General features: G+C 30.6%; 1 protein-coding gene across 1 annotated transcript; it reads left to right on the forward strand.

Annotated features, from left to right (window-relative positions):
• The first annotated feature begins 2,474 nt into the window (after window positions 1–2,474).
• On the forward strand, window positions 2,475–7,460 carry LOC133320620 (uncharacterized). Its single transcript, XM_061529261.1, has 2 exons — window positions 2,475–2,678; window positions 2,783–7,460. Exon 2 carries the CDS (start codon window positions 2,846–2,848, stop codon window positions 3,911–3,913), a length of 1,068 nt encoding a protein of 355 aa, XP_061385245.1. The 5' UTR covers window positions 2,475–2,678; window positions 2,783–2,845; the 3' UTR covers window positions 3,914–7,460.
• Window positions 7,461–12,875: the final 5,415 nt, after the last annotated feature.

A 12,875-nucleotide genomic window follows, 5' to 3' on the forward strand; every position in this document is an offset into this window, starting at 1 on the left:
TATATAAAAATTTAATTATTATTATAAAACTATTAACTATTATTATTTATTATCGCTAAGGTGATCTTTCTCCCCATTAATCTCAAGCTCTAGTTGGTGTGTATAATTTTAAGTTCCATATATTTTTTTATTAAAATTATTAATAAATGCTAGATTTATTAATAATTTTATTCAATGCTTTCAATTTGCGTGTAACTTAATTATAACTGTAATTAACTGTATGATGATAACTTTAATAAACTCAGTTTAACGTATGAGAAGAAATGTGGGAAAAATTCCTCTAGCTAAGCTGTATTGGTTGCATAACACCAACTCATAACATCCTACTAGGAGAACATACAACCGCGTAGGTGATGTTTCACAAGGGGGTGGAAGTGAAACTATCTATCTATATTTAATATAGTCTACTTGTTTGTGTGATGGTTGTCTTTTATGTATGTGTAAGTTTGGTATGACTGGCTTGCTAGCTGGCTCTTTGATAATTACGAATATTGACATCGCACTATTATTTATTCTTACTTCAAAGTTAAATTCATAACGAGGGCAAAGTGGACAGAAAATTCAAAATATTTTAGTTTTTCCCTGAGTTATTCACTAAACACAACTTGTATTCAAAATTTTGAAGCTTCTATATAAACTAGAAGCGCCTTACAGTTTGGATGATGGGTCAGTCAGTGAATGAAAAAATTTAACAAAACTAAGAACTTTGCCTAGTTGTAATGCTTGAGCTACTTTTTTCTTGCTTACCAGAAATATAGGCGTCAAGTTTAATGCGAAATGTACTTATAGGTCGAAAATGGCCCGAAATAATTTGAGAAAAGTGTAATACGGCCATGCCGCTTTTTTATTTTTGCTCGACTTGGCGGTTCACTATCGTACAAACAGGTAAATTTTACAATTCATTTTTCAGACAATATCGAATTTTATCTATAGTAACAAAATAGTTTTAAATCCAATCACCACTTCAATAAGTCAATATATATTTTTAGTAATAAATATTTAAAATAATTTAAATTGTGATATTCTTGATGATTCTAAGCTTAACGATATTTATATTCTAATATTTATTGGAAACTCTTATGATGGTTAAACTAGCGCCATCTGTATATTTGTTATAATAGTGTAAATTAATGTTAATAATGTTTCTGTACGGTAATTTAAATGTCCAAATACTTGACAATTGGTTTTATAATTTATAATGAGAGCTTCTGCATGTTTTACGTAATGTTCAGTGTTTTATAATTTTATGGAAACTCTTATGAGGGAAACTAGCGCCCTCTGTATGATATTGTAACTTACCCTCACCTAAAAATATTACCTTTGAATATTATAAATAGGATGTGAGTGCTAGACTGGGGGATTTCTGGTACGAGTTGTGGAGCAATAGACATCTAAGTGGAAGTACTGCCTTATTTATTTTTAACAAGTCAGAAGTGCTCGTTCTCTGTGCCGTGCCTATACGGATCGTTCGCGAGATATCCTGTCAACTGGAAATAATTAAGATGAACCGCTGCCACATGTACCAAAGAAGCCTGAAGAAAAAAGAATCAAGAAAACCTCTCCGATCTACAGATACCTGAACGTTTAGACCACCTGGAGAAAATGATTGAAGTTACTAGCCAGTGTGAGATGGCAACGCAATTACAACCTGGACCCTATACAAATAACAAGGAGATGCTGAAGCTCAAGTAAGAAGCTTAAATATGATGATAAAAAGAGAGCTTTAATATACAACGTGACAAGCAACTTGGAAGGAAACTCTCTGCTACGGTTTGAACACTAATAAAACATCGATGTGACCTGGAGCGAGTGGAAAAGACTTTTCCTGCTAAGCGCAGATTCGCTGCGAAACTACACGACATGGTTGCAACTAGCAAACGTCAGGATACACAGGTGATACTTTTATTTTTCAAAAAGCCAGCTCTTGGAGAGTCATGTGAGTTAAGTGAGCATATAATCTGCCACGTAATTTGAAAGCTGGAACCCGAGGCACAGGTTCTAAAGCCACCGGTTCTTAAGATACTTAATTATTTAACGGATACTATAGTTGAACCCTTAAAATTAACAAATAATTTAACTTTTGATAAAGATTCAGGGCCTAAATGTTTTTCATGTGGACTCACATCGTCCCAATGTATATCATCCCAATGTAGGGAAAACGTCCGATGTAATAATTATAATAAAATTGTTCATAAAACGGAATATTGCAGATTTAAAAAGTCCGATCACTGTGGTAAAGTAGGTTATGAAGAGAAAGACTGTTATTTTAAAAATCTATCGGCTCCAAATAGTTCTTATGTCAAACCTAACAATAAATTCGATGAAAAGAAATCTAAATTGTTAGCCCGATTGATGTGGATCGCCAAAATTTCGTAAAATTATTATTGCTAACGGTTTGAAATTGACTGCATATATTGACTTTAATAATACTATAACAGTATCAGCGGCTCTAAAAATCAATTTAAAATATGTAAATGAAACTCTTTGGTTCGTCATTTAAATTTACCGCGCATTCTCCATATATTATCTGTGGTGACGGCAAAGGCAGGTTTTTTGCTGGATTGTCTAATATGGAGATTGCACTTAATTAATTACTTACTAATAAGTTAACTAATAAGAAACTATAAATAAATAAGATTGTTTGAAGCAATAGCATTTAATGTTGTTTCTCTTTACAGGTTAGTATTTACATTGTATTTCTTTAAAATATGTTAAGTTTATTAAAAAGTGTATGGTAGATGATTTGTGACACGTTTTCTGTAAAATAAATTACTCTTTACAGAGCAACAACTTGGCAATTGTTTCACTTATTACAAAACAACATTAATTATAGCTGTTGTAAACAATGGAAAAGTTAAAATTCGAGGTTGTTATAAAACCGGGTGAAGATCCAAAAACAAACATAATGTGCATAACCTCAATTATGGATGCAGATAGAAATACCTTTTTGATTCCGGAGCAATTACAATCAGTGAAACTACACGATGTGTTAACACAGACGAAAATTTTTCAAAAAGTAAGAACTACACTGCAAAGAAGACATGAAAAACGACAAGTATGGATTTCTGTTACACCGGAGTTACATGATGCCTACATGGATGAAGATGGAAATATGCAATTTAAAGGTTATTTACTGGAAGAAGTTACATATATTTCACAAAAGCAGACTTCTACGGAGACGACAACAGAAGCTCTTTCAAGAATGTTGGCTAATTTTGCTGAATCGGAGAAGGAGCCTAAACTGTTCAATTTAAAGAAATTATCTGAAATGTTTGTAATCGATAAATTTACACAAAAAACGTCAAATGCAACACAATGGATGATCATCTTCGAAACTGAATGTGCTCGTGTGGGTATAAGTGATGATATTCACAAAATTCAAGGGTTAAGGTTATTTTTAGATGATTCTTGTCAAGATTGGTATAGTTCCATGCTTATAAAGTGTACATTGAATTCTGAATGGTGTATTTGGAAAAAGAATTTTTGTGAAACATATATGAACAAAGGCTGGACGCCGGTAAGATATGCTTTTTTATTTAAGTATAGGCAGGGATCGCTACTAGAATATGCTTTAAAGAAAGAGAGGCTTTTATTAGAGACAAGTAAGTTAATAGATAAAACCACTTTAATTAATTTAATTGTAACTGGGTTACCTAATTTTATAGCTGATGAAATTGATAGAAGTGATATAAAGGAAACTGAACAGTTATTTAATAGTATTCGTGGGTTAGAACATCTAAATAAAAAAAAATTGAAAATAGGGAAGCACATGTTGAAAATAAAATTAAAGAAAAATCTTTTAAGGAAAAACCGTGCAAAATCTGTGAAAAAGAAAAGAAAGGAATTCGATATCATTCAGAGTCTGTATGTTGGTTCAGGAATAAAAATGATAATCAATATAAAAAAGAGTTGATTAAAAGTGTTAATAATTCTGAATTGGAAATAAGTTTAAATGAAGTAGATCCAAAAAACTAATAATTCCACCATTAATCAAAATTAAAATTTTAATAAATGATTCCTTAGAAACATTGGGAGTTTATGATTCAGGATCAAATGTAAGTTTAATTAATTCCAGATTATTATCCTTAAAAAATTATCATATCCATAATAACTATAATAATCAGGCAAATTTAAAAACGATTAATGGTGTAAAAAAGTCTATAGGAATAGTAACATTAAAAATTAAGATTTTTCAGCTAGAGAAATACATAAATGTTTTTGTGGTAGACAAACAAAATTTGATTACGATTTTTTAATTGGGTTAGATTGCATAAGATCTTTTCAACTAATTCAAAATGAAAACTTGGAGATAAAACAATTCTTAAACAATGAGGAAAAAATAAGCAATGAAAACATTCCTGGCTTCACAGGTAATAAAATTCAAAACATGCAATATTTAATTAATGAAAATAATGATAGGAAAAACATAGGGGAAGATAATTTAGTAATTAATGATAAATGTGAGATCAATTTTAACGAACACATAGAAATTACAAACTTCAACATTTCAGTAGATCATTTAGAAATTCAACAATAATCAGAAATAGATGAATTAATTAACAAGTATAAATCGTTATTTGCGAAAGATAAATATGATGTAGGTAAAGTGAAGGGCTATGAGTCACATATAGATTTACTTGTAGATACATATTGTAGCAAAAGACCATACAGATGTAATTTTGAGGATAAAAAGAAATAGAACTACAAGTTTCACAATTATTAAAAAATAAACTAATTGAAGAATCATATAGTCCCTTTGCAGCCCCTGTAACACTAGCCTATAAAAAAGAAGAGGGGAGAAAATCTAGACTATGCATAGATTTTCGTGATTTGAATAAAATAGTAGTTCCTCAATCGCAACCATTCCCACTTATAGAGGATTTAATGATAAAAACGAGGAATTGTAAATTTTTTTCAATATTAGACATAAATTCTGCATTTTGGTCAATTCCATTAAAAGTAGAAGATAGGGAAAAAACTGCATTTGTTACTCAAGAAAATCATTTTCAATGGACCTGTTTACCATTTGGTTTAAAAACTTCCCCTGCAATTTTTCAAAGAATATTAAGTAGCATAATTAGGAAACACAAATTATCAGATTTTACAGTAAATTTCATCGATGATATTTTAATTTTTTCTCGGACATTCACGGAACACATGAAACATTTATCTCTGTTACTGGAAGCAATCTCAAAAGAGGGCTTTAGATTAAAATTCTCTAAATGCAATTTTGCACAGGATTCTGTTAAATATTTAGGCCACATAATAAAAAATAATACAATTACGCCGCTTAAAGATAATTTAATAGCAATAAAAGATTTTCCAACTCCAAAAAATAAAAAAAATATTCGTCAGTTTCTAGGTAAAATTAACTTTTATGGAAAATACATACCAAATATATCAATCATATTAGAACCTTTACACAATTTGTTAAGAAAAGACCAAAATTTTACTTGGACGAAAATTTGTCAAGAATCTTTTGATAAAATAAAGAATATGCTTTGTTTAAGACCTATATTAGAGATCTTCGATCCAGATTTACCTATACATATTTATACAGATGCCAGTATTCAAGGTATTGGAGCTATATTAAAACAACCACAAAAAAATGGAGAAGAGAAGCCATGTGCATATTTTTCTAGAAAATTAAATGATAGTCAAAAACGGAAAAAAGCTATCTACTTAGAAGGTTTAGCAATAAAAGAATCAGTCAAATATTGGCAACATTGGCTCATAGGAAAAAAATTTAAAGTGTTTTCTGATCATAAACCTCTAGAAAAACTAAATATTAAAGCAAGAACCGACGAAGAGTTAGGAGATCTCGCATATTACTTATCACAATTTAATTTTGAAGTTATATATTCACCAGGAAGGGACAATGTAGAAGCAGATAGTTTAAGTAGAAACCCTGTGTTAGAACCACATGTGAACCAAGATGAAGTCTTAAAAATAACAAATTTTCTTAAACTAGAAGAGATTCAAAAAGATCAAGAGGAAAATGAAAACATAAAACTTAATAAAACAAAACTATTATTAAAAAATAAAGTATACTTTAAAAGAATAGGAAAAAAAGAAAAAATTATACTCACTGAAGAATTTAGTAAAAAATTAATTAAAAATATACATTATGAATACTGTCATATAGGGGTGAAACAAATAGAAAATAAAATCAAACCATTTTATACAGCAAAAAATTTAATAAACAATATAAAAAATATTTGTGATAATTGTGAAATATGTTTAAAAAATAAAACTAGAACTAAATTTAAATTTGGATTAATGTCTCATCTAGGCCCTGCCACCTACCCTTTCGAAATAGTCTCTATAGATACTATTGGTGGATTTGGTGGATCTCGCTCTACAAAAACATATTTACATATTTTAGTGGACCATTTAACCAGATATGCTTACATTTTAACGTCTAAAACACAAAATGCAAATGACTTTATAAAGCTTGTAAAAAAAGTTATCCCTGAAAATAAAATTGGAATGATTCTGTCTGATCAATACCCAGGCATAAACTCAAAAGAATTTAAAGGTTTTTTAATAAAAGAAAATATACCAATTATCTTTACCGCAGTAAATGCACCTTTCTCCAACGGTTTAAATGAACGTTTAAATCAAACAATAGTTAACAAAATTAGATGTAAAATTAATGAAAAGAAAGATAAAATGGCTTGGACGACTATAGCTCATGAATGTATCCAGAAATATAATGAGACTGAACACACAGTTACAGGATTCTCTCCAGTATATTTACTAGAAGGAAAAGCTATTAATATCATACCAGATGAATTAACAGAAAAAAAGTTACAAAGTAATTTATTACAAGACAGAAAAATAGCTTTAGAGAGAACTATTAAATCTCACAACTACAATAAACAAAAATTTGATAAAAACAGGAAAAGTTGTCAGTTAAAAGTAGGTGATTTAGTATATGTAGAAAATGGAAACCGGTTAAATAGAAAAAAACTAGATGAAATAAAAATTGGACCATATAAAATATTAGAAAAATTATCAAACTCAATTTATAAGATAGATACAGGTTACAAAAAAATTGAATCAAACTATTTCCACATTACCAAAATTATACCAATAAAAAACTAATTATCTGTAATTATAAGGGGGGGGAGGGGAGATGTAAATGAAACTCTTTGGTTCGTCATTTAAATTTACCGCGCATTCTCCATATATTATCTGTGGTGACGGCAAAGGCAGGTTTTTTGCTGGATTGTCTAATATGGAGATTGCACTTAATTAATTACTTACTAATAAGTTAACTAATAAGAAACTATAAATAAATAAGATTGTTTGAAGCAATAGCATTTAATGTTGTTTCTCTTTACAGGTTAGTATTTACATTGTATTTCTTTAAAATATGTTAAGTTTATTAAAAAGTGTATGGTAGATGATTTGTGACACGTTTTCTGTAAAATAAATTACTCTTTACAGAGCAACAACTTGGCAATTGTTTCACTTATTACAAATATAATATATGTCAAACAAGCATAAAAGGTTATGGGCCTCAAATTATAACACCAGAAGGTGAAGCTCTATAGTAGCTTTTGAATTTTGAATTTGAACATAGATGGCGTCGGGGCTAGCACATCGGTTTTGATAGTCTTGTGATAACAAAATGAATAAATGACCTACAAGACACCGACATGATAATAGGGCGGGCCTTTAGTGAATTACCGGGAATATGTGTTACGAAAGCGACGGATACTTTAACATTTTCCTACAATAATAGCACTGTTAATATGGAACTACCATTTTCAAATCATAATGACGTCCATCTATCAAAAATAGAATTAAGGGTACCTCATGACCTGAAAATTGTTAATGGATTAATCAAAATTTTAGTTTATACGGACCAATTTGTCGACAATATGTCGATGGTGTTCTGTGAAACTTGAACGGTCTGAACATAGGTGTCTTGGTAAAGAAATTGATATTCCAGAACAAATAACTGAAATAAATGGTAACCGGGGGTATATCGACGTAAACGACTTAATATATTAACCGATAACATTATTTGCTACACTTTGCATTGCTCGAGGTTCTGAATATAAATCGGGTAATATTAAAATCGATACAGATGTGTCAAGATCGGACCTAGACAATCTTCAAAATCTTAAATAAATTTGATCATTGTTTTGATGATCATGCAGGGGTAGGAGATTTGATATAGAAATAAAAATTGAACTAACCACTTAAGTTCCCTTTTATCATCACCCGTATCGTATGTCAATAAAAGAGTGATGAATTTTATGCTGAATAAGTATAGATTTGAATTCGCTTCCTCATTATCAACGATATTTTATTATTTTCAAAAACTATCCCGCAGGCGTTGGAAAATTGAGAACTAATTTTGATTTTATTGAGCAAATATGGTGTAATATTTGGTGTAATGGACAAATGTTCATTCTTAAAAGCAAGTATCGATTACTTAGGTCACATCATATCGTGTGGAGAGATCCGACCATAGCCAAATAAATTAAAAGCACTAAATGAATTTAGAGAACCAAATAATATTCACGATTTAAGAAGATTTATTGGGTGTAAGCTGGTTACTTCCGTAAATTCATTAAATCTTTCGAGAATAGAATTCGTCCGCTATGTATTTTACTACGAAATACCAATTGTGGAAATGGGGGGAAGAAGAACAAAATTCGTTTATTGGTATAAACGAGCTTTAAAATCTGAACCAGTACTGGCTGTATATAATTCCGAACTTGAAACACAGTTAAACATATATGCATCAAGTCATGGAGTTGGTGGTATTTTATTTTAAAAACAGTTGAAAGGTGAATTAAAACCTATAGCATATTTCAGTAAACAAACCACATCCATAGAACAAAAATATCACTCGTATGAACTTAAAGCAATGGCAGTTGTGTTTAGTATTAGAAAATTTCGTGTATATCTCTTGGGTCGACCTTTTAAATATTTACCGATTGTCAGGCTCTCAGTAGTTACCAAGGATAGGACGATGATGGCTAGAACTACAAAGTTACAATTTTGAAGTGCAATATAGACCAGAAATACAAATTCAACACGTAGACGCGCTGAGTCGCAATGCTCTACCTTTACAACATATTACAACAGAAAATTGGATTACAGCAGTGCAAAATGATGATCTTGAATTACAAGTCATTATTAATAACATATTAATTATGAATATAAGGAGTTGTATCTATTAAAAGACGGTATTCTGCATAGAAAAGTAGACGAGTATAAAATCGCAAAAATGTTTCATGATAATGGTTACACGAATGCAACCAGGGTTATTGAGATTGTTCAGAGACAATATTAGTTCGAAGAACTAAAACGATTTGTTACTAAATATGTGAAGGTATGCATTCCGTGTCAATTTGCCAAAAAAAAAAAACCATTTGGGAAACGAGGCTTTTTAAATCCCATTGAAAAACGGAATATTCCGTGGCATCTCAATAATTTGGTCCCTTGTGTAAATTCGTTAAAACAAAATTGTTACTTATTGGTAGTAATAGACGCTTTCAGTAAATTTGTTTGACTGCAACCTGTTCCTAATACTTTTACAATTCACGTAATACATACAATGAATTTTCTTACGCTCGTTTTCGGACTGCCTACTCGAATAACAACAGACCGTGGGAAGGCTTTTACCAACCAAAAGTTTTCAAACTATTGCACCCTTAAACAAATTCGGCATATATTAAATGCAGTTCCCTGTCTAAGAGCAAAAGGGCAAGTCGAACGTAGTAATCGCACCATTCTTCAATCATTAACAGCGTATACTGGTGAAAATGAGATAGACTGGGAACAATTTATTCCATAAGTGGAAAAGAGGCATCCATTACAGCATAAACAGCAGTACCCAGAAATGTCCTTTAGAATTACTATATGGATATAAGCCTCGATTTGAACTGCATTTTATACTGTAAAACAAAAAACAAAACTCAAATATCCGAGTTGCGTTCTCAAGCTCAAAAAAATAATATTAACGTTTCTATAAAAAGTAAAGAGGGGTACGATAAAAAAGACTTAATTATACAAAATTCTTTTAGGCGATTTAGTACAAATTCAGCGTAGCATAATAATAATAATAAAAAAAAGGATTAACGAGTGGAAAACTTGTCAACAAATATGCCAGATTTTATAAAGTTGCAAAATATATGATAACGATCATTATAGGATGACATCCTTGAATAAAGGCGGATAAGATATTATAATGTTATAGCGGGGGACAAAATGAAAAGTTTCTAATACAACATGTTAGTAGTGGTGATAATACGGACAAAGAAAGTTGAAAGAAATAAGTAAATAATGGTGCATGGTGTAGGTAGATTTGATGAAGAATTTTAACCATCAAATGTAATTATTTTCGAAAATTATTTATAATTTTATTAAACCATATTAAAAGCTGACGGTCAATATACAATTATTACATAAAAACGATGAAACGAACAGTAAAATATATACTAGTATGTATATACACAAAATCACTTACCGCGTACTGTTCCAGATTTCACATAAAACGACGCACAAAATGGATTTAAACTTACTGCTTGCACTAAAACCCACATACAAAATGAATCTAAAAATTGAAACTTTACATGGACTACATGTACTACAATAACATGCTACCTACAAGTAAAAAAAAAAGTACTTGATTATGTAAAGTCATGAATTAAAAGAATATTTGAATTATCGTTATAAAAATATATGTATATCTTAAATTAATATAGAATTTAAATATAAAATATTTAATAAAAATACAAAATATTTAATACAAATAATTAAATACAAATGTCATTATTCTGAATGAAACTAGTATTATTCGGATTTACTACGCGGATTTTATTATTTAAAAACTACATAATCCCGACGTTTCGGTTACTTTGCAGCAACCGTGATCACGGGCAGACGAGGTGTGAATGTCTGTCAGTTGGTCCTTGTTATTTATCATCTACCGCCATCGATTTCTTAATTTTCTGGCGTACCGCTCTGGATGCCGGCAGAATGCGCTCACGGTGTCTTGAGGTCCTGCGGTGTGGTTTCGGACATGTCACATCTGACATCTCGTCTGCCCGTGATCACGGTTGCTGAAAAGTAACCGAAACGTCGGGAGTATGTAGTTTTTTACAAAAATAAATCATCAAAGTTTATCCGAAAAATACTAGTTTCATTTAAATGAATTAAACTCGCGAAAATCTTAGATCTCATTATGTATGTAATGTATGACTAATTATACATACCCACATGATCACACAGTTTTTGGTCATTGACACAGCCACATAGTCGGATAGTATTATTAATGAAGCACACAGTTACATTTTCCATAACCATGACATTAGAAAATCATAAAGTCTTGGTCGTTGACAGACTCTTACGCATCGGTGATATCTGTTGTTATTTTAATAAAACATAAGTGGATTTAATATGGTTACTATGACAACCGACATAAAACCTAATTTTATGACGGTGACGTGTTAATAGAATGAAGATCCAAATCTACCGTACAATCGGATATGATATTAATCGGTAATTTAATGGACCGAATGATTCGTTGTGAATTCGCAATGCGAATGTAAGACACTCCGTCTCTGCTTAATACGAGTACATCGGTGCCTATAACTACCGGAGTATTCAAAAACGTACTCGGTACTTATATTATTTGGTATTTCCGCGCCACCAAAACCACGCAACAGTGGAATGCACGCATGTAGTTTGCATGAAAAATGCTTAGCTAAATCAGAGCTTATTAACGAGATGTATGAACCGGTATCCATTAATACATCTGTCGGGATGCCACCTAGTACCGCCGTAATTACGTCACGATTATTAATGTCAGTTACGACTTCTCGACAAAAATTTACGTTACCCGAGTTTGATCGTCCTAAAGCAAAACAGTTCGGTTCACTATGACCGACTTTCTAACAGAAATTACAAGCTACGGATTTAAATTGAAACGAATTAGTCCTTGAGCATTGAGGAAAGTTTCGTAGCTTAGTTTTATTGATGTCACTTTTAGGCCTATTACTGCATGATGCACTTTTTAGGATACTGTTCTATATTTATACAATGTTTATTGAATATACTATTTTTATATAAATTATCATTTAAAGATTAATAATCGAATAGTGAGGGTAAGACTTACAAAAGTGTTACGTCATCAATAATATATCAAACCAGTGTTTAGTATACAATTATATTGAAATCAGCCTTGTTATATAACTGTTATATGTATAAATAACACTTAAAAATATATTTATTGTATTTAAAATATTATCTGATTTAATAGTGAAGGAATTATTATTAATGATTAAGAGTAAGAGTAAGGTACAAAAGCGGTTCGTCGCCAGTAACGTGTCAAATGTGTTTAGTATACCTTTAAATTGGAACCCGCTTTCAAATACCATTTACCAAAACATTACTATTATTATTTTTATATTATTTAGTTATTTATAAAATGTATATTGTCAATATATACTTTGTAACAATTAAAAAGTAAACATCTTGAATATCGAGCGGTGTGGGTAAGACCTATAAAACATAGCCCTTCACTGAGGCAAGTCAGTTCTTACGTCGAACACCAACAAGGGACAGACCTTCAAGCGAAAAGTTCTGGATATAGTGAAAACCATTTGGCGAAATACATAAAATACATACACGAGATAAGTGTTTTTTATTGTATGACTTGTCTTTATAAAAAACAGTAGTTTGTTAAATGTTAATATGTACAGTAAATAAATGTTATTATGTGTTTAATGAATTGTTTTATTTGAAATATGTATGTAAATCTAGCTTTTCTTATAAAATATTTTAACTATATTCCAACATCAGAAGTGGGATCACAAAATCTAGACGCCCAACCTAATTAATAACTTATT

This window comes from Danaus plexippus, unplaced genomic scaffold (genome assembly GCF_018135715.1).
Source record: "Danaus plexippus unplaced genomic scaffold, MEX_DaPlex mxdp_39, whole genome shotgun sequence".
NCBI lineage: Eukaryota > Metazoa > Arthropoda > Insecta > Lepidoptera > Nymphalidae > Danaus > Danaus plexippus.